The sequence below is a fragment of the Trichoderma ghanense genome (assembly GCF_004382785.1).
Source record: "Trichoderma ghanense strain CCMA-1212 chromosome Unknown scaffold_24, whole genome shotgun sequence".
NCBI lineage: Eukaryota > Fungi > Ascomycota > Sordariomycetes > Hypocreales > Hypocreaceae > Trichoderma > Trichoderma ghanense.
Window position 1 is genome coordinate 60,435 of NW_027395687.1, and position 19,449 is coordinate 79,883.

Here is a 19,449-nt window from a genome sequence, read left to right on the forward strand (position 1 = left end):
TAGCAGATTGGCAATGTTTACTGTGTTGACCCAACTTGATGCTTTTTGCTCTGTGTAATTGTTTTAGGTACCGTTAAAATCTGTGAGCTGTCTGAAGCTGCTTATAGCATGTACATTGACAATTTATCACTGAACTGACGGATGAAAAACTTAAAAGCCAAGCTACGTTACTGCTACTTTCACTTTCACCTAGATTAACCAATACATGCAGAGGTGTACACTTGGACATGACGGAATGTCTGGAGCAAGCTGAATATTCTTTACTTTCCAGTTGCAGCATGTGTCTCTTATGCTATTTTTACATTTCATGGTACCGTAAACATCTCATAATATAACTCTTGATGTGTCTCACTTCCCGTCATCGTGAGCAACATGATAACATTCGCTCCTATCCCAGAATCATACAGTCCTGAGTTCTCTGTATCAATAATTTTCATACAAATTACAGACAACACCGCGAAACTAATTCTCTTGGTAATCTACTCCGCTGCCTGCGTCATTTTGTTCTTTCGGAGACACGTGTGTCCCTCCTGGAGCTTCGTTCCCAGGCTGATGAGGTTGAGATTCGACTTGAGCTTGAGGAGGCTGGGCTTGAATATGCTGCGGCTGGAGAGGTGACGTCGTGCCTTGGGCGGGGGTTTGAAGGGCGGGAGATGGTGCTGCTTGGGGTGCTGCTTGCGGCGCTGGTGTTGAAAGGGGCGATTGCTGTGGAGGGGGTTGTGCTTGGGGCGAAGGGATATTGGGGGCTGTAGTTGGCGCGGGCCATTGTTGCTGTTGCTGCTGTTGCTGCTGTTGCTGCTGTTGCTGCGTTATCGGTGGTTGTAGAATCGGATTTGGCCGAGTTTGGTTCTGGTGCTGTTGAGGAGGTGGCTGTTGCTGCTGAGGCTTTGCCAGTTGCTGCTGCGGCTGCTGCTGCTGCTGCTGCTGATGGACTGCCGGTTGTGGATGCTGGCTATGCGCCTGTACAGGCTGTTGAGCTCCTCGCTGCTGTAGCCCTGGTAATCTGTGGCCCCCCTGTTGCTGAGACTGCTGCAGCTGCTGCACATGCTGCTGAACGTGGGGGGCCTTGTGAGCTGCCGCCACGACTGCCGCTGGCGGCGCCTGATGCTGGTGCTGCCCCTGCAGAGCCTGCGATGGGGGCTGATGCTGAGGCTGTGGCGGGACGGCCCTGATCTGGGCCAGCCGCTCCCTTTCCCTCTCCTCGGCAGACTTGGTGGGCGCATTGGGGTCGAGAAACCGCGCCGGCACGCCGGCGGCGGCCACCTTCTGGCTGCCGACCCAGGCGTTGAGGATGCGGCTCCAGCTCAGCTCCCCGCGCTGGAGACGCTGGAGCTCCCGGTACGCGGCGACGTTGTGGTACGGCAGCCCGGTCTTTGGGTCGCGGTAGCGGGCTGGTAGGTTTGTGATGATGCAGGTTGCAGCGGATGGCGGTTCTGTGACAGGTAGAGAGGAAGAAAGACACGTTGGTTAGTAACAGTGACTATGGGGTGGTTCAGGGGGTTGGATGGGGCGAGACTTACTGTTGATTTTGTTCATCTTGCGGCCAAAGAGAATCTGTGTCTGGATGCTCTTGTCTTGAAGGGCGTTTTCATCAAAGTTTTGGAAGATGATGACATTTCGAGTCGTAGTCGCGGGGGCTTGAGGAGCATCAGCTACGCCAGGGACAGGCTGCGAGGGCGGTTCTGAGAGGCTGGGGCTTGCGGATTTGCTGACTGGGTCGGGATCGGGGACGATGGGCCGCAGGACGGTATGCCGGAGAACGGGCTCCGTCGACACATGAGCAGGGCCGGCCGCGGAACCGGGCGCCGTCTGGACGTGGACCGGAGGGGCCAGAGTCGTCTGCGGCAATGGCAGCGCGAGCACATTGGACTTTGACGCAGGGCTAGGGCCATAGTCCATGCTCATAGCTGGCGGGGGGGCAAGAATAGGGGGTGCGAGCACGCCCGACGGCTTGCCGGCCTCTATTGGCCGTGGACTGCCAATGCCCGCGGGCGCTGCTAAGGGAGACATCTGGCGAGGCGGTCCCGAGAGCGAGGCCGCCGCTGGTGCAGCCAGGCCACTATGAGACGGTGGAGGAGGAGGAGGAGGAGGGGGCAGAGAAGGCGAGGCGACCATCGGTGGTTGACGCAATGCTTCAGGCGGCTTCGTGACAGCCGTTGTAATAACCGGAGCAACAGCAGCCGACGATGATGTTTCTTCTTTTTCTGGAACCGCTTCTGGGAGCTCTTCCTGTCTAGGCTTTCCCTCGTCGTCCTCTTCCACTTTTGGTTGCTTCAAGGGGGCAGCCGCTGGAGAATTGTCGGTGGCATCTGCCGTTGGCTGAAGCGTAGAGACATTCGCCACATCATCACCACCCGTGGTCGCTTTGTTGGGAGGGGCATCCGGCTGTTGCTGGTCTTTCCTGTCCTGCTTGCCCGCTGCCTGATCGTTGGAGTTCGAAGCAGTAGTCGTAGCAGTGTCCTTCCCGGGTTCGGCCTCGGCGTCCTTGGCCTTGTCCTTCTTCTCTACCCGCCTCCTCTTGGGCTTCTCCTCCTCAATGACGACGCGCCGCGCCTCGCCCAGCCCCGTCCAAAAGGTCAGCACGGGGCCCTGCAGCGTCCTCTGGCTAAGAGCCGCCAGCTTGGCCCTCCGCTCCTCCTCCCTCTGCTTCTCGGCCACCTCCCAGCGGTTGAGGCTCTTGCTGTTGCGCTTCTCCACGATGGCGGCCTCGCGCAGCCGGTCCTCCTGCGTCATGGGCGGCTTCTTGAGCGCCTCCATCCGGGCGGCCTTCTTCTGCATCAGCTCCAGCTGCCTCAGCCGCCGCTCCTCGCGCTCAATCATCTGCTGGTGCAGCTGCTCCTTGGACATGCGCGTCGTCTTGCGCGCCGACGCCCGGGTGGGCAGGTCGGCCGGCGAAGGCAGCCAGGACGCGCGCTCGGATTTCTTCTTGGGTCGGGGCGCGGGCGCGGGCGTCGCCGACGTGTCTGAGGCCGTGGCTGTGTGCGTGTGGATGCGCACCCTCTTCCTGAACTTGGCCGGGATGCCGTCCTGCGCCTTTCGCTTCCTCTGGGCCGCGCGCCGCTCGCGGGCCTGGCGCTCGAGTTCCCGCTCGCCCTCGAGGTCGTCGGCGGCAGCATTGTTGTCGTCCTCGTCGTCGGACGACGAGTCCATCTGGACGTCGGAGGCATCGTCGCCGGCGTCGGAAAAGCCCTGGTCATTGTCGGACTCGGCGAACAGCAGCTCGAGGTCGGAGTCGGGCTCCTCGTTGGCCAGCATCGACTTCATGCGGTTACCGGCCGTGGACCGCCGCGACCGTGAGGTGGCGAGCCATTCTACAGGCTCTGGCTCGGGTTTGGGCTCTCGCTCCTGTTTCGACGATGCCGGCTCGCTGTCGCTGTCGCTGTCGCTGTCGCTGTCGCTGTCGGAGCTGTCGAGGTCGCTGAGAGGAGGAGGAGCCGACAGCTGCGACTCGTCCTTGTCGGACAGCCTCGATTCGGAATCGATCGCCGACATTTCTTTCGCTGTTCCTGCGGCTTAATCGGAAGCACTGACGAGCGCTCGACAAATGAGGCTACATTGGAGCCGTGGTTGGTGAAAAGGTGAAAAGTGGGAGATTTTTTTTTTCTCGTGTGGAGGGGTGAAGAAGAGCAGAGACGCGTATGGGAGAAGGTGCTACTATTAAGCTCGACCGCGAAAATGGAGAAAAGTGACAGTCATCTCCACTACAAGTCGAAGGTTGCACGAGCACTAGAGACACTTGCGGAGTGTCTTTATAATGCATACTTTATCAGATACATCCATTTCTAGATATAATTAGGTAGTTATTGCAGTGAACTACAGACGATTCAATAATAGCTTGATGAACGTAGGCAGCTCTTCGGAATAGGCAGATGTGGTTGGTAAACAATGTTGGCATTGAGTATTCTACTCGCAATCGCTACTAGATGTCTGCCCCCTTCAAAGCACAAAAGAGTCTTTCCACTCAATTCTTCCTAGCAGTAGTCTACTGATGATAACAAAATGAACAAGCTACCCAACGCCATATTGATCTTATCAGAAAGCAAAATCAGTGTAACAGTCTGTCTCCCCCCTTGGTCATCTACATCTTTCGATCACCGCATGGGAGCCGCCGTTGGGGCCGACGTAATGGTCGGGGCGGTCCTCCCAGCAGCAGCAGCCCCTGTGCGTGTGCTTGTGGAAGTCACTGCATCATTGCAACCCCAGAACCTGCCGGGCGTCTCGCAGGTCGTGCTGGCGGGGACGGTTGTGAACAGAGAGCTTGTCTGCGTAACCTCGTCATTGCAGCCCCAGAACCTCCCCGGGGTCTCGCAGGTTGTTGTGGTGGTGGTAGACTGGCCGGTGCTGCCCGGCGTCGTCTTATCTTTGCATCCGAACCAACCAGGCGTCTTACAGGTAGTGGTGGTGGTCGTCGTCGTCGGGGTAGGGGCCGGCACCTTTGTATCGCCCGTAGTCGTCGGCTGATCCAAGCATCCCCACCATCCGGGGGTCTGGCACGTTGAAGTCCGTGTCCGTGTACGAGAGGTCGTCGTGGGAACCGCAGAGGTGGTAGTCTCGGTGCCGTTGCTCTCATACATCTTCCAGGGGCCACAGTCTCGGCACTCGGGTGTCCGCGCACACTTGGGGACTTCGTCATACTTGAGAATGACATCTTGAATAACAGACCGGATCTTGTGCGTGCCAATGCCCACTCGCCACCCCTTGTCAGCCACCACATCATAGACGCACTCATAGCCAGTGTGGCAGGACGACTCCATGGCATAGCCGGCAAAAGAGCACGTAGCAGTCGCGCCGTTGCAGGTCCCAATGTATACAGGATCCGCGGTGTGGCCAAAGTGATACGTCCCCGTGTAGGCCCGCGACTGCGGCGCGTCGGGGTCCGCTCCGGGAGGGACGGGGAGGCCTAGTCGAGACGCCGGCAGCGCCTCGGGCACGGCCTCAAACGTCACGGCGGGCACGCCGTATGTCAGGGCCAGGAAGGAGGAAACGGCGCCTCCCAGCGAATGGCCCGCCAGCCAGATGTTGGAGTCGGGATACTGCTCCGTGACGTTGGAGTAAAGCTCACGCGCAGCGGCATAGTAGCGGTTCTCCTCTCGAAGAGCCGTTCTCACGCACGTGTTGTTGCAGGTGTATGTGCTGGTGGCGCAGTCACAGACCTGGTGCCAAGTCCACTGCCCCTGTTGAGCGCAACAGCAGCTAAAGAACAAGTTGTCGTTAACCTTGTCGTTCGTTGTGGTGCCCTCTCCGTCAAAGACTGCGGGTGAAGTTCCCTTGAGGCCGATGATGACCGTCGAGTTGTTCTCATCGGCCCAGATATGGCCGCGCAGGCCGTCCGTCCCCCAGCCAAAGTCGAGACTGCGGTTGAAGGGGGCGCCAATGTCCTGCCAGTCGGCCTGCCCATCGTTTTCCACGTATGCATCGGCAGCAACGTATGCCATGGTGAGGACGGTATTTTTATCGGTGATGTCGGGGGACGAGACGTCGTCCATGGTCCATGCCGAGGCGTCCAAGGCGGCCGCGTAGCCCTGTCTCCGCGACTCGGCGACTATGGGGTCGACAACAGACGGACGCCTGTCGGCCAGTCGCTCGATCTTCTCGGCTCGGCTCCGGGCCTTGAGCTGCGGCACCGCATGCTCGGCATACTCATCGTCGGCGGCGAGGAAGATGCGCGACTGTTCGTGGATCACGTCCAGCTTCCGGTGAAGCTTTGGGTTTCGGTTCGTGCCGTGGTGGTAGATGTGTCTGAGAGTAAAGGTGTGTTCGGCGGGATGGACCGTGTCGGGGTGAGAGGGCAGCACAGGGCCGGGGCCGGCAGGGAGCAGGACATGCTGGTCGAGGCCAACATCGCCGCCGATGATGCTGGCCGAGCCCGGCGAGACGGCGAGGGCCGACGCCAGCAGCAGAGCAGCGGTGACCCTGCCGGGAAGACCGCAGCTGGAACTGGGCGACACCATGGGGCGAACTATGGGCATAGGATGGCTTGGGGTTATTCCATCTAGAGAGAGGAGAGTTTGTGAGTTGGTGGAAGGTTGGTGTAGGTTGTGAGGACGATGACGATGACGATGATGATGAGGAAGAATAACGATTCAGAAGGTGGCAGATGATAGAGGCGAAAGGCGAGAAGCGAGAATAGGGAGTGGCTGTCAGGTGATGGATGGGAGTTGCATTGGTTGTCATGGAGCATTCATGGGTTGTGTTGGCATCGCAGATGACTGACGTTATCGCGTCACTGGGGGCGGTCGGCACTGTGTACGCTAACCGTTCCTCCAGCACCAGGCCTGTGCTTGTACCTCCTCGGCAGAGATTCTGGAGAGGGAAGTAATAGAGATGATTAGCGTGGTGGAAGATTCAGGTATCTTCTCCTGAGAATATTGCAGTTTCAATACCTTTCTAACGAACAATGCCTAGCACAATCTGTTAGCAACTGCTCCACCCGAATCCTGCTCGTGGGGAATGCCCCAGCGATTTAGCGGACACTCTCCCATGCCTTCAGGCTCCCCCTCGTCCCCGGAGGCACTGTGCTGCTTTTACTGTGCACTCACCGGCATTCTGCTTCGAGTCGTTCCGGGGCGAATCTGTTCACTCAACTTGAGCCTCTCTCACTTTGATGCTTCCGAAGCGACTGCATCGAATCGCAAGATGGCGTGGCTATCCCGCCCTCTGACCCTTGTCGGTCTAGTCATTCTCGCTCATGGGTATGTTGAGCGTCTTCACCGGTCTCATTTTTTTCTCCTTCGTTTTCCTTTCTGTTCTTTGTTCCCTTTGCTGTCCGTTACGATACTAAATTACCTTGATGATGCCAGATGCTACTCCGCGTATGAGCACACACTCCTCGCCTCAACTTCAGTCCAGCATCCCGCATCACCATCCGCAGCCGCTCTGCCCCTGGACATTTACATCGAAACCATTGTGGCCACCTTTATGATCTGCTTGGGACTCGTGCTGGGAACGGGGTCGCCCGAGCCAATCGAGTGGCACACCTGGGCCGGCAAGATTGAGCGCGAGGCCGACGGAAGCAGCTCTCTGACGGGGCATGGGGACAAGGAAGCGCTGGGGAATCCCTTCAGCGCCCTGGAAGCTCGGAGCGGGTTCATCAACATTCACAAGCTGCATGGCGACTTTGTCAAGTACACTCAGCAGCTCAACAAATAGAAGCTATATTCCCTACGGAGTACCTTGATCGATTGTAATTCTAGGAGTGAAAAAGCTAGCCCTGATGCTGCCCCATACAGCAACAATAGTAGTGACCTTTGCTCTCTTGAACGTCATCCAACTGATTAATATACCCATTGCCAGTCTTGTCATAGTGTATGCTTCTTGATGGTGGCCCATTACTTCGCTTGTGCCTGTAGATTCACTCGTCGAGTCAAGCGCTTGAGCTCATCCTCTCTACATGTGAGATGCCTCTCAAGCTCCAGCCTTCTAACGCATGCGCCACAGCGAGCTGGGAAAAGCAACGCTAGCACCTGTGGCTGAGGCGCACAGAGGCTGAGGCGCAAACGGCAGGTGGCGCGTCTCCCAGCGCGCTTGCACCTGCACTTGTCGCGCCGCAGCTCTCAAATTTCGTTCGGTTTAATCCCATTCGAGACGAAGAGCAGCCTCGCCTCCATTTTCCATCACCAACCGCCTTCCCTTCATTGTCCACCAGCTCGCATCATCTCGGCAGCCAGAGCAAAGGAAAATGACTGCAATGTAAGTAGCTCGCAATCTATCTTGCTCTCTCGCTTATTTTACTCCTTCTCTCTCTTCCACTCTTTGCGTCATTGCCCTTCGCCTCTTCTCGTTTCTCCGTCACCCCTCCAAGAGAGGCCAGATCCAGCCTCTTCTGGTGGTTTGTCCACGGCCATCCAGCAATTCCTGCCCACAACTTACCCCCCAAAGTCCAGCCTCGAGATGCTAACTGCAGCCTCTTTCATGCAGCGAGAGCTTCGACAACATCTACCTTGACCTCTCCAAAGAGAGCGGCAAGTGTAGGTTCGCAGAGACGGGCTTCGGATGGAAGCCTGCCGGTGGCGGTGACACCTTTACCCTCGATCACAGCAACATCGGCAGCGCCCAATGGAGTCGGGCGGCCAGGGGCTACGAGATCCGGATCCTGCAACGAAACTCGGGCATCATCCAGCTCGACGGCTTCCAGCACGAGGACTACGAACGCCTGAGCAAGATCTTCAAGAACTGGTACAGCACCGCGCTGGAGAACAAGGAGCACGCACTGCGCGGGTGGAACTGGGGCAAGGCCGAGTTTTCTAAGGCAGAGATTGTCTTCAACGTCCAGAACCGTCCGGCCTTTGAGTTGCCGTATTCAGAGATTGGAAACACAAACCTGGCTGGCCGAAACGAAGTCGCCGTCGAGCTCGCCTTGCCCCTCAACGCCAACGACACAGGCACCAATGGCCAGCTCGGCGGCGCCCGAGGCAAGGGCAAGAAGGCTGGTGCCGGTAAGGACCAGCTGGTCGAGATGCGCTTCTACATCCCCGGCACGACGACGAAGAAGGAGACCGAGGGCGACGACGCCGGCAGCGACGCCGAGGAGGAGGAGCAGAACGCTGCCACCTTTTTCTACGAGACGCTCATTGAGAAGGCCGAGATTGGCGAAACGGCTGGCGACACCATCGCCACCTTCCTTGATGTTCTGCATCTCACCCCCAGGTACGTTTGCGTCATCACGCACCCTTGGCGAGGCCTCCATAGCTACGAAGACATTTGTTTTACTGACAAATGCGCTGCAGAGGTCGTTTCGATATCGACATGTATGAAGCTTCATTCAGACTCCGCGGCAAGACTTACGACTACAAGATCCAGTACGAGGCCGTCAAGAAGTTCATGGTGCTCCCCAAGCCCGACGACATGCACTGTCTGCTGTGCATTGGCTTGGACCCGCCTCTTCGCCAGGGCCAGACAAGATACCCCTTCGTCGTCATGCAGTTCAAGAAGGACGAGGAGGTGACCATTGACCTCAACATTGACGAGGGAGAGCTGCAGACCAAGTACAAGGACAAGCTCGAAGCCCACTATGAAGAGCCCTTGCACCACGTCGTTGCCAAAATCTTCCGTGGACTCGGCAACAAGAAAATTTCTTCGCCCGCGAAAGACTTCCTTACGTACGTCTCTCTATCTATACCACTGTCATCCCCTCCCTCTTGCGTGTGTGAAATGCATATGCTGACCTCTCTTTTGCCATAGCCACCGCAACCAGTACGGCATCAAGTGCTCCATCAAAGCCAGCGAAGGTTTCCTGTACTGCCTAGAAAAGGCCTTCATGTTCGTCCCGAAGCCGGCTACATACATCGCCTACGAGCAGACGCAGTCCGTCACCTTCTCCCGCGTGAGCGGCGCCGTCTCCGCCCTGTCCACGTTCGACATCACCGTCGTCATGAAGAACGGCGCCGGATCATCGCAATTCAGCAACATCAACCGCGAGGATCTCAAGGCCCTCGAGTCCTTCTTCAAGCTCAAGGGCCTGCGCGTCAAGAACGAGATTGACGAGGACGCGAACCTGCTCGCCGCCGCCCTGCGCGAGGAGGCCATGGACGACTCGGACGATGAGGTCGTCGTGCCCAAGGCGGACCGCGGATCCGCCGACGAGGACGAGGAGAGCGTGGACGAGGACTTCCAGGCCGACAGCGACAGCGACGTCGCCGAGGAGTACGACAGCAACCACGAGAGTTCCGGCTCCGGTAGCGCCGAGAGCGACGTGGACAATGACGATGACGATGAGGAGATGGGCGATGTCGACGACGAGGACGACGAGGAAGAGGAGCGGCCCAAGAAGAAGTCCAAGACGGGAAAGAAATAGCACTAGGCTTTCTCAGTTGGCAGTTCAGTACAGCCGTTGGTTTATTCTCTCCTTTCCTCCCTTCTTGGATCTATAACATCATGATGGAAGAAGAGGGGCTATTTTCGAGGGAGATGAGAAGAGCAAGATGCATAAAAGGAAAGACATGTACGAATGACAGTAGGCAAGGGAAAGGAATCAGGAGAAACGGCTACCTCCCTCGGTAGGTAGCTAGGATGGCGTTTACGGAGGCGCGTGGTTTCTGTTATCTGTTATTGTGATTTATTTCGCTTTACCTCATCATGTCCATAAAGGGAATTAAAGCTCGTTCTACTCCGTTGCTCTCTTCTTTAATTTCTCGATGTCCTGTATATCAAATCAGCCAGGTCTGCATGATGCGTTAGGCCTGTAGGGGATTACTGTTAACTTGCACACACCACTTTCACGCCCAAATGATCCAAAATATTTGTTTCGAGTTTCTCTTTTTTTTTTTTCTTAAGTCTACTAATTTTCAGTTCAAAGATTCTCCAAGCAATCAAAGCTTAATACAGGTTTATATCCTCGGCAACCAAGCCCATTCCAAAGCCACGCATATTACCAGCAACAACAACGCAACGCAGATATTCCCTGCAATAACAAATAAATGCAAACAAGCCAGAAAAAAAAAAGAGGGGGGGCGGACAAAGAGAAGCCTAGACAAAGAGACCACGGTAAAAACAGTAAAAGGAAAATAAAAAGAGAAACTCCGTCTAAGTCCAGTTCATAAATTCCATCGCAGTCGTCATAAAGTCCGCAGACCTATCCCGGGATTTCCATTTCCAGTCTGTCCAGACAAGAGAGAAAGAAAAAGGAAATGATGAGAATGAAAAAAAATTAGAAAGAAAAGAAGAAAGAAAAAGAAAATCCGTGTCAGCTGTGTTTTCCCGCTTTTTTCTATCTTCTTTTCTTTCAAGCCGAACTTTACCACCTCTTCTTCCTTTAGTCCCCGCCATATCCAAGGAAATGCCCAGCGTAGGGCCAGCGTTGGCAATGCCATGCCCTGATACTCTATACGCAAAAATGCAGAACGCCGTTAACGATAGGCAAAGAATCTCAAAAGCCAGGCGAGGAAACAACCAGATGTTGTACATCGCTAAAGATACAAAGGAAAATCGAGCAGCGAGTGCTTTCGGGTGGTATGCGTTAATTAGGGAAGGGGGTTCGAATCTGAGTCGGGTGCGTGTGTGCGTGTGTAGAGGTTTGGGTGGGTGCGTTTTGCAGTGATGCAGATACTCTAAATGCGGTCGCCCGTTGGCTTGATATACGATCGGGGAAACAAGGCATACTGCCCAACTGGCGGTGCTTGGCTGCTCAGACTGGCAGTCCTGGATCGTGAGGCCCGTCTCTGGCCCGCCTCAAACTGCTTGAACGAAGCAGAAGGATCATCGCGAATGATCGACTCACTGGCGTGAGACTTGTGATGAGCAACTTTCCTCGAGAGGCCGAGTGGGAATGAGACAAGTTCGGGAACTGTGTCTTGCGGGCTGGTGATGTTCGCCTCGTCTGCAGCATCGGCACACGGCAACACCTCGACTTGAGATGTGGGCAGAGGCTCTGCAGAGTCGGTCCAGGACTCAGTCATTTTGTGTACCGAGCCGCTGCTGCTCGCTGTGTAGCGAGTGAAGAACGACCAGGTAGAGTTGGTCGAGACGTGACGGTCGGCAGTCGAATCCGAATTCGTGGAAATAGTTCCGGTCGTGGAGGTACTCGCTCGCTGCTGTGACCACTGCATCGACTTGCCGGTCTCATCATACAGCGCCGCCTGCGCGTATGGCAGGGTCAGCTCATCCTCGTCAGGGTACTCGTGCCGGGCGCCCTCTTCCAGGAGCATCTGCTGGTGGAAATCGCCAGGAATGAGCAGCGAAGGGGACAAGGTGAAGCCATGGGACTCCTTGAAGCTCGAAGCATGAGAAGCACGGAGCTTCTTCTTGTCCAAGCGGGGAAGAGAGAAGTTGTTGGTAGCCGGGGCGGCGAAAACAGGCGTGATGGCCTCTTGGACCGTGGGTGTCGATGTCTGGCTGATGGAGCTCAAAGCGGGAACGTCGAATGTCGCTACGGAAAGCATGCCTGGAGACGACGTTGCGGTTCCGATGGGCACAGCGACTTCCTCGGGGGCAAAGCTCACCTCCGCCGGAAGGGTATCGCTATCACGAGCAGTATCCATGGAATCACGCTCCCACTGGTAGTCGCAGTCTGCCTCTGCCTCGTGCTCGTAGCAATAGTCAATGTCGTCTTCCCAGCTGTCGTCGACGAGGCCAAAGTCAAATCCGTGACCCTCCGGAGCAACTTGTTGCGTCACCGGCGCCGCTATGAGGCTACCGAGCGTTTCTGACGCGTTGCTTACCGGGCGATGGGATTTGCGAAGCATGGGAACAGATTGGCTGGCCCGAATGGATCGTCTAGCGAGACCGCTCTGCTCCTCTTCCTCCGGTACATCGGCAAGCGGGGTCTCGTACGATGCCAATGTAGGGCTGGCAAGTGGCCAAGAGGGCTCGGTAGGTGAAGGCTGAATGGGCGAGAGCATCGTCTTATGAACAGGAAAGTCTTCGCGAGTAGGTGAAGGCTGGATTGGCGAGAGCGTCGTCTTATAGATATGAAAGTCTTCGCGGGTAGGTGAAGGCTGGATGGGCGAGAGCATCGTCTTATTAAAATGAAAGTCTTCGCGCGTAGTCAAGATGGACATGGGCGGGAGGGGCTCGACGTGCTCGTCAGGGTTATACGGCAACGGATGCCGGAAGCCTCCGCTAGTCTTGGGGCGTTCGATGTTGACAGTCGGAAGCTGCTCCCCATGTTCGTAGGCCACCTGGAGGCTTGGTCTGCGTGAGGGCGAAACTGGAGAGTCGGCCTGCGACACGGGGGGAGGGATGGGAGATCTTGGTGGCCTAGGCGGTGGTGACATGGAAGGCGTGCCCCCAATTTGATCCTGCGATCGAATTCGTCTCATCAATCGACGAGGTCCGACAGGCGGAGTGGGCGTCTCGCGTGATGATGCGGCAGCCGGCCTGGAGAAGAAGGCACCAGAGTCGTTGTAGGCGTCGGGGTGGAACAGAAGGCCAGGTTCCTCGGTCGACGCGGCAGCACTGGGAGCACTTGTCGGGCCGGTCGCCCGCATGGTCAGCAGCTCGGGCGCCTCCTGCAGAGGGCGGTCGTCGCGGTTCGTGTGCATGACATGTTGGAAGTTGTAAGGGCCCGAGATCTGCAGCTTCTTCTGTGCTGCGCCGGCGTCGTCTCGTGAAGCTCGTCGTCTGGAGAAAGCCTGTATAAAAGATTCCTTTCGGGGCGCAGCAGCGGCATTGTCCGCCGGTACTTCAGCGGAATACATGGAGCTAGCCGACGAGGAGTTGGCGCTGCTCTCCCGCTTGGATCTCACCCGTCGATGGAAGGGGTTCTTGCCGAAGCCGTAGACACTCTCTGAGCGCTCTCGCGAGTGGGCGCTGCTGCCAGTGGACTTGACGGAGGATCGCCTGCCGAGAGACAGGTTCTCCAAGGTCTGCTCCCACCCGGGGTTCTCGACGTTAGAAGGCACAGATGCCGACGCGGCGGTGCGGTGTCCATTCTGGCGGCGCAGCTGCGATGCTCGCCTCATTTGCGAGTTCAGCTGCCGAAGTCTGCTTGGGGAGGGTGGCCTGTCCATGGCAGGCTCGAAGAATTCGGCGGCACTCATGGGAGACATTTCGGATGGTGTATGGTTGAGGTTAGGAGAAGAGGGAGCTGTCGACGACCTGTTCAAGTACCAGTAGGAGGACGTCTGAGGCCTGGTTCTAGGAGCCTGCTGCGGCGCCGGGAGGCCAGAATAGAGGGCTATGGCATTCATGCTCCACATGGCGAGTCAAGGGTTCGGACGAGGGCGACAAGAGACCATGCCCTCTGGGGATCTGCGGCGAGACTGATTGCTCCAGGGTGAAGCAAAAGCGACGAGGGGCCTCTGTTTTTCTTTTTTGGGCTGCTTTGCTTTTTTTCCTTTTGCGCTTGGGCTCCGCTTATTCGTATGAGTGCATGTAAGGATGCGGTGCTCCGTGCTCCATAAGTGTATGAAGCTGAGCCAGGGGAGACAGACCTGTGATGAACGTAATCGACAGTTCGGCCAAGGCGAGACGTTGAGTGGATATCACCAGCACGAGGCGCGAGGGCAGCGGCGCCGGTATTATTATATCTGGTTCCCGAAAGCTGAGCTGGGCGGGATCAGAGAGTAGCACGAGGGCTTTTTTTTCCAGGGCCCCAGGACGAGGGCTGTTGCCAGAATTTCCAGAGGTTGGGGGCTGGCCATGACCCCAGCTTGCCCAGGTCAGTTCAGGAGATTAGACCGCGGGACCTCTTCGAGGGTGGATTTGCGTAGCGTCGTCAACAGAGGGAGGGGTCCGATGGAGACGATGGGTGCTGGGGAACAGCTCCCTGTTGGTCTGTCGGCCGACAGGGTTCCCGGGACCCCTGGGCAGAGTCTGGGATGCTGCATCCTAACGATGACTGGGATGGTTAGCAACCCTGTCCATCCGTAATGTACTACTGTACTTGATATTGGCGTCTGGACGTACATACACGTACCCTGTCATGCGCAGCATGCAGACCGATGGCCGACAGCATTGCACGAGCAGAACCGGGATGACTGAGCCCAGCACTGCTTGGTTGTATGGAGGTAGCATGGTGAGCGGGCGAGGTGCTGGGGAGCACTTCAAGGCTCGTGTGACGGACAAGGCTGCAGGCAAGCATGTGCGTGCCATGCAACAACACAGGCAAAAGCAGTGAATAAGCGTGATGCAACCTGCAGCTGTGTCGCGGCCCAAAAAGAGCGTGTAATGGCTGCGCTGCACGAACCCGATGCCCCTTCAAAGCATGAGGCACCAAGCACGGAGCGCAGAAGTAAGGTGAGATAGGTTGGTAGGTAGGTAGCGAATAGTCGGAGGCAGTGGAACGTTCCGTATAGTAATTGCGAGCAGCTGTAACAGCGCACCGCATCGCACACCGGCTGTTCTCGAGGCACGCCATTGCGAGATGAGCGAGGACCGCTCGCGTATGTTGGCGCAGACGCACGGCGTACTCCGAGCTCCTGATGTACGCCACGATAACGAGTAATGGTGATTCCTGTACCGTATGTGCTACCGGTCGGTGCCTTACCGCAGGCAAAGGCACGCAGCCGCGTTAACATCCGGGCCGACGTTCTGCAGGTGCTTCTAGAAGGCGAGAGGCAACGGCTCGCCAGCTGGATCAAAGACATTCAAGCCGCTTCTCGTCTGGCTGCGTAGCCGAAGACGATGGTTCCAACACCACAAAGGAGCCACTAGTGAAGAAAGCGCGATCGATGAGTGGAAGATGGATGGGTTCTGGTGATGGATCGTCGAGGGCGGTGCGACTTGTCAGAATCTCCAGAGCGCAAGTACTCGTACCCGCTGCCGACGTCAAGTACTGCTACTATACTAAGCCCAAAGGAGCGCGCGCGCACGGGAGGAATCCGTGCCTGGCGTGGCAGGAACAACTGCGCTAGCACGCCAAGGTGCCCAGACACGGCAAGGACCTGGCGGTGCCTGTACCGTACCTGGCTTATTAGATGCGGACTGCTTTCAATTCGTTGTGTGCTTACAGCTGTCCTTGATGGTATAGTGGTATCTGAACAGAAATGAAGGCAGATATCTGTACCGGCAGTATCAGGCCCTACTAGGTATCTTTCCTTGGTACTTTAGGCACCTTGAGCAATAAGAAGGTCGCCGACTTGGGCGCAGCCAGTTAGTACTTGGAACCTGCATGGAGTGGAGTGCCGTCTTGTCCAAGTTCCACTGAAGCTGTCGTGTTCAGAGCGCGTCTGTACTGGTACCAGGACAAGCAGCCCAACGAATCCTCCGGGCAGGAGCCCAGAGCAGCTCTGTCCCCGTCCACGCGTCGGAGAGGCCAAAAGGCAAGGATCTGCGCAGCGCTATAACCGAGCAATGGCCCAATCCGCTGCGTCGGGTCCGCGCTGCAGGAGCAACGAAGTGTCTTCTCGCCCTTGGCAGGTGGAATGACTGTGTATTAACTCATAAGTAGTACTTCGGGGCATGTACGATCTGCATGCAAAATCGGTGTGCCGTGGGATGTAATAGGCAAGTTCGACACTGTTTGGTAAGGTAGCTCTGTAGGTCCGGAGCATCTGCATCCGAAAAACGTGCTTGCCCTTCACCTTCAACACCCCCCCCCGATTCGTCTTGATTCCCTGTGCTCGTATTTTGCTGGAACGCAAGGTAAGGTAATACCAGTCAATGCCAAGGCGCGTGATGTGACACTTTAGCTCTGAGAGGAAGGCTTTCCACTCCTGCGAGTCGATGGTGTGAGCTTATTGCAAGGCACATAAGATACTAAGCACCTATTGCCTAATAAACGATCTCTGAAGGAACAGGAACAGGAACATGGATTGATATTGCCTTCCTTCTGCCAGGGACCCTACTACTACCTAGTAGTACCTAGTAGGTGGTACCTCGTACCTAGGAGGTGACAGATACCAACTTAGAAGTTCCTGTACTCGCTTCATCAGGCAAGCACCTCCCCGTCATGCAGGGAGCCAATAGAATTACACGTACTCGTACAAGTGCGCAGTCGAAGTGCTCGACGGATACAAGCACTCCAGTGCCTTGCCAAAATCCCAACGAGCGCACTTCCGCTCCGCTACCCTACCTAACTTAGGCAAGTGGCTAGTCATCGGCGATATGCGGCCACCTTCCCCTCCAACATGCAGCACGCATATGCAGGAACGAACGCGAAGGTTGGTTCTTAGTTCTTGCTGAAGAAGTTTTTATTCGCTCAGCCTCCACATCGTCAATGTCCAGAGGACCGGCTCGCGTTTCCTTGCTTCTACCTCTGCACATACAATCATGCGGCCGATATTTGCAGGTCCGTCCATTTTCGTTCTGTGACCGCGCGCGGATACGAAAAGGCGCACTGCAGCAGTGACCCCCTCCCTGCAGAGCTGCTCGGATACAAAGCTGACGTCCGCTGCATGGCTTCGTATGTACAGTGACGCAACGAGGCGCCAAGTGCGAGCCCGGCGATAACACCTTTCTGTTACTACGGCCAGGATGCTGTTCTTGTTGACGAACTGTTCTCAAAAGCAACACCAACCAATGGGGCATGGGGGTATGTGCTTGTAGGTACAGCACGGTCGACTAGCTCTTACGAGCACAGGCAGGGGACAGGGTTGGAATCGAGAGGCTGCCTTATTGACCACCAACCCAGACATGTGTGGGGGCAGCGACACGGGGAGGGAAAACTCTGCTCAAGATTGCGTCGCCAGGGAAGTCCATGTTGCACCTTGCCCTGCATAGTGCTGGTACTGCCACCATCCACTTTCCCCCTCAGAGAAACGAAACTCGGGGCCATCGAGAAACAACAGAGGACGGCGGACGAGGGTCCCTGGGATTCGTTCTTGATCACCAGGGATTGGCTCTCCGGGCCGGACAAGCAGTCGTGAAACGTCTGGCTCGAGGCCTAGTCCGATCCTGGGGCAGAGGCATGACCCCCGTCTGGCGTGGCCTGGACGCTGCTGCAGCCAGAGCCTTGCAATCTTGGTAGGGCCATGCCAGAGGTGCCCAAGGGTCCGTGGTGAGCAGCAGCCGTCTTGTCGAAACGGGCAAGACAGCCAGTGGTGATCAATTAGGATCGCTGCACAGAACAAGAAGCGGCCAGCTTGCGGCGTCTCATTCGGAGCCCATGGATTGCTTCAACCTCCGGCCAATTGCTACTCTGGGTTTCATACTCTAGCTTCGGCTCCGAACCTTTGTCTCTGCTTTGGCTTTGGCTTCCTGCTCTTCTTCGCTCTGGTCCGTCTTTTGTGCCTGAGGGGTTTTCCGCCAGAAGGCCATTGCATACATACATGGACCGCGCTGCATGGCACGATTGCTAGCGCTCGTCTCTCGCACAAGCTGCATTCGGACATGCCTCCTACAAGGACTAACAACACTGCACTTGTACGTACGTTTCTATGTGTGCGTCGTCGCAGGGAGCCAAGGCGGGGATGAGTCCGTTACGTCGCATCTCCATCATGGTGAAGCACTCAGGGATCCCCCAGCGCAGCTCCGCTTGTGCGTGCCTTAACACTCCCAGCCCAGGTCGACGGGAATGTACAGGTACGAATGCAACATCAGGCTCTTCCTGCATCAACCGCATGCTGTTGACCGTTGTCCGATTGCTTGCGTACAGTACATCGCCCGGTAGTACTTCGTGCCTGCCGCAGACTCAGGGCGAAAACTCCGTGCTTCTGGCCGCAACACCATTACGCGGGGTGCTGTTCTATATTTGCGTTGTGGCGTCTCATGATATTGCTGCTAACTCACACCGGGTCTACTTGTTCCTGATGGAGGGCAACAGAAAGCTAAGGTGCTTGCTCGAGGGCACCTGTACAGTAGAGGCTCTCAGCACGAAAACAAGCAGCTCGTGGGCTCGCCCTGTATTACGGAGAATTGCGTACTTGGTTGATCCCTGCCATTCACAACACCGGCGTGTTGCTGCTAGTGGTGAGGGCGAGTACAGCTTGTGTTACGTACGACTAGTCGTGGCCGCATCAACTTTGTAATTTCCAAGACGGCTAGTATGGGAACACGGAGTACGTGCATCTGGTCGCTTATCTCTCTGACCTAGGTCTGCAGGAGTACTAGATGGCCGACCAGACTCTCGTTCAAGCCAATCTCCCCGGATATCGGCCGTCAGGATTCTGCCTGCGAGGGGCGGTGATTTATCGACATCAGGCTGTTTGGCGATTGTGATTGCCAACCCCGGTCAGCTCGCCGTTTCCCCAATCACCAGCTGGTCAAATTTCCGTCTGAAGCCGTTGCCATTCCCATAACGTTGATGCTCAGCCCAACAGCGTGGAGAGAGCAGCCGCATCCGAGGGACTTCTGCTATGCTCATTTACTTCCGCGCCCCAACGAAGATCAGTTGTTTATTTGACATGATGGCGGCGGTGGTGGTGGTGGTGTTAGCCACCAGAGGAGTGCGGCTTCAAGCCCGGTCTCCCCCCTGTTGTTCCGCCTCCCTTTTCTTTCGTCGTCTTGTTCTTGTCCTCTCGTCTTGTTCAATCGACGGAACGAGGAGCAGCCGAAGCGCCAGCGTGCAAGGACGGGTATGGGGAGCTGAGGCTTCGACGCCGAGACGCAAAGTCGTACAAGTCCATGAAGCAAATCGTGCAACTCTGGAACCAAATCGTGCTACTACTCTGTGACTAGGCCTGTTTTCGCAACGCAGCCGAAGGGGGTCCGCCACCCCGGATATCAGCGATTGGGCCGTTTCATTTGCTGCTGGCGTTGGGCCTTTATTGCAACGTCGCACTACTAATCATACAGTTCGGGTGATATTCCAGGGCCAGCAACAAGAAGCTCGTCCGGCTAAGTTCTGCAGGAATCCAAGCTGAGCCGTGTTACTGGCGCATCGCGGGCTGCCGCTATGCCCTTCTGCGTAAAGGCAAAGGAACGGGTGGAATCCGCCTAGCTTTAATTTAGTTGACATTAGTTAAAGAAAAAGAAGAAGACGAAGGAGAAGACGAAGAAGAAGACGACGACGAGACTAAGACCGTACGTAGGTACGAAGTACAGGAACAGGGACGAAGTTGAGGCTGTTTACGATCCCTGGCGAGAGGGCACGCAGCGTATTTCCTGATAGGGCATAATGGCACGAAGAGGAGC

The 19,449-nt window shown here is 56.4% G+C and overlaps 5 protein-coding genes across 5 annotated transcripts; 1 reads left to right on the forward strand and 4 right to left on the reverse strand.

Moving 5' to 3' along the window:
* Positions 1–462: 462 nt before the first annotated feature.
* CCMA1212_010291 (uncharacterized protein) lies at positions 463–3,492 on the reverse strand (the record flags this gene model as incomplete). The annotated part of the gene is made up of 2 exons (XM_073707343.1): positions 463–1,433; positions 1,521–3,492. The coding sequence occupies 2 exons, from the start codon at positions 3,490–3,492 to the stop codon at positions 463–465; spliced, it is 2,943 nt and encodes a 980-aa protein (XP_073554127.1).
* A 599-nt stretch (positions 3,493–4,091) lies between these two features.
* Positions 4,092–5,951, reverse strand: CCMA1212_010292 (Putative lipase atg15; the record flags this gene model as incomplete). Its single annotated transcript, XM_073707344.1, has 1 exon — positions 4,092–5,951. One exon carries the CDS (start codon positions 5,949–5,951, stop codon positions 4,092–4,094), a length of 1,860 nt encoding a protein of 619 aa, XP_073554128.1.
* A 685-nt stretch (positions 5,952–6,636) lies between these two features.
* On the forward strand, positions 6,637–9,793 carry CCMA1212_010293 (FACT complex subunit POB3; the record flags this gene model as incomplete). The annotated part of the gene is made up of 5 exons (XM_073707345.1): positions 6,637–6,641; positions 6,801–7,124; positions 7,918–8,646; positions 8,727–9,098; positions 9,181–9,793. 5 exons carry the CDS (start codon positions 6,637–6,639, stop codon positions 9,791–9,793), a joined length of 2,043 nt encoding a protein of 680 aa, XP_073554129.1.
* A 1,252-nt stretch (positions 9,794–11,045) lies between these two features.
* On the reverse strand, positions 11,046–13,634 carry CCMA1212_010294 (uncharacterized protein; the record flags this gene model as incomplete). The annotated part of the gene is made up of 1 exon (XM_073707346.1): positions 11,046–13,634. The coding sequence occupies one exon, from the start codon at positions 13,632–13,634 to the stop codon at positions 11,046–11,048; it is 2,589 nt and encodes an 862-aa protein (XP_073554122.1).
* Positions 13,635–17,048: 3,414 nt separating this feature from the next.
* Positions 17,049–17,996, reverse strand: CCMA1212_010295 (uncharacterized protein; the record flags this gene model as incomplete). Its single annotated transcript, XM_073707347.1, has 2 exons — positions 17,748–17,996; positions 17,049–17,490 (listed from the first exon to the last, which is right to left on the reverse strand). Exons 1-2 carry the CDS (start codon positions 17,936–17,938, stop codon positions 17,049–17,051), a joined length of 633 nt encoding a protein of 210 aa, XP_073554123.1. The 5' UTR covers positions 17,939–17,996.
* Positions 17,997–19,449: the final 1,453 nt, after the last annotated feature.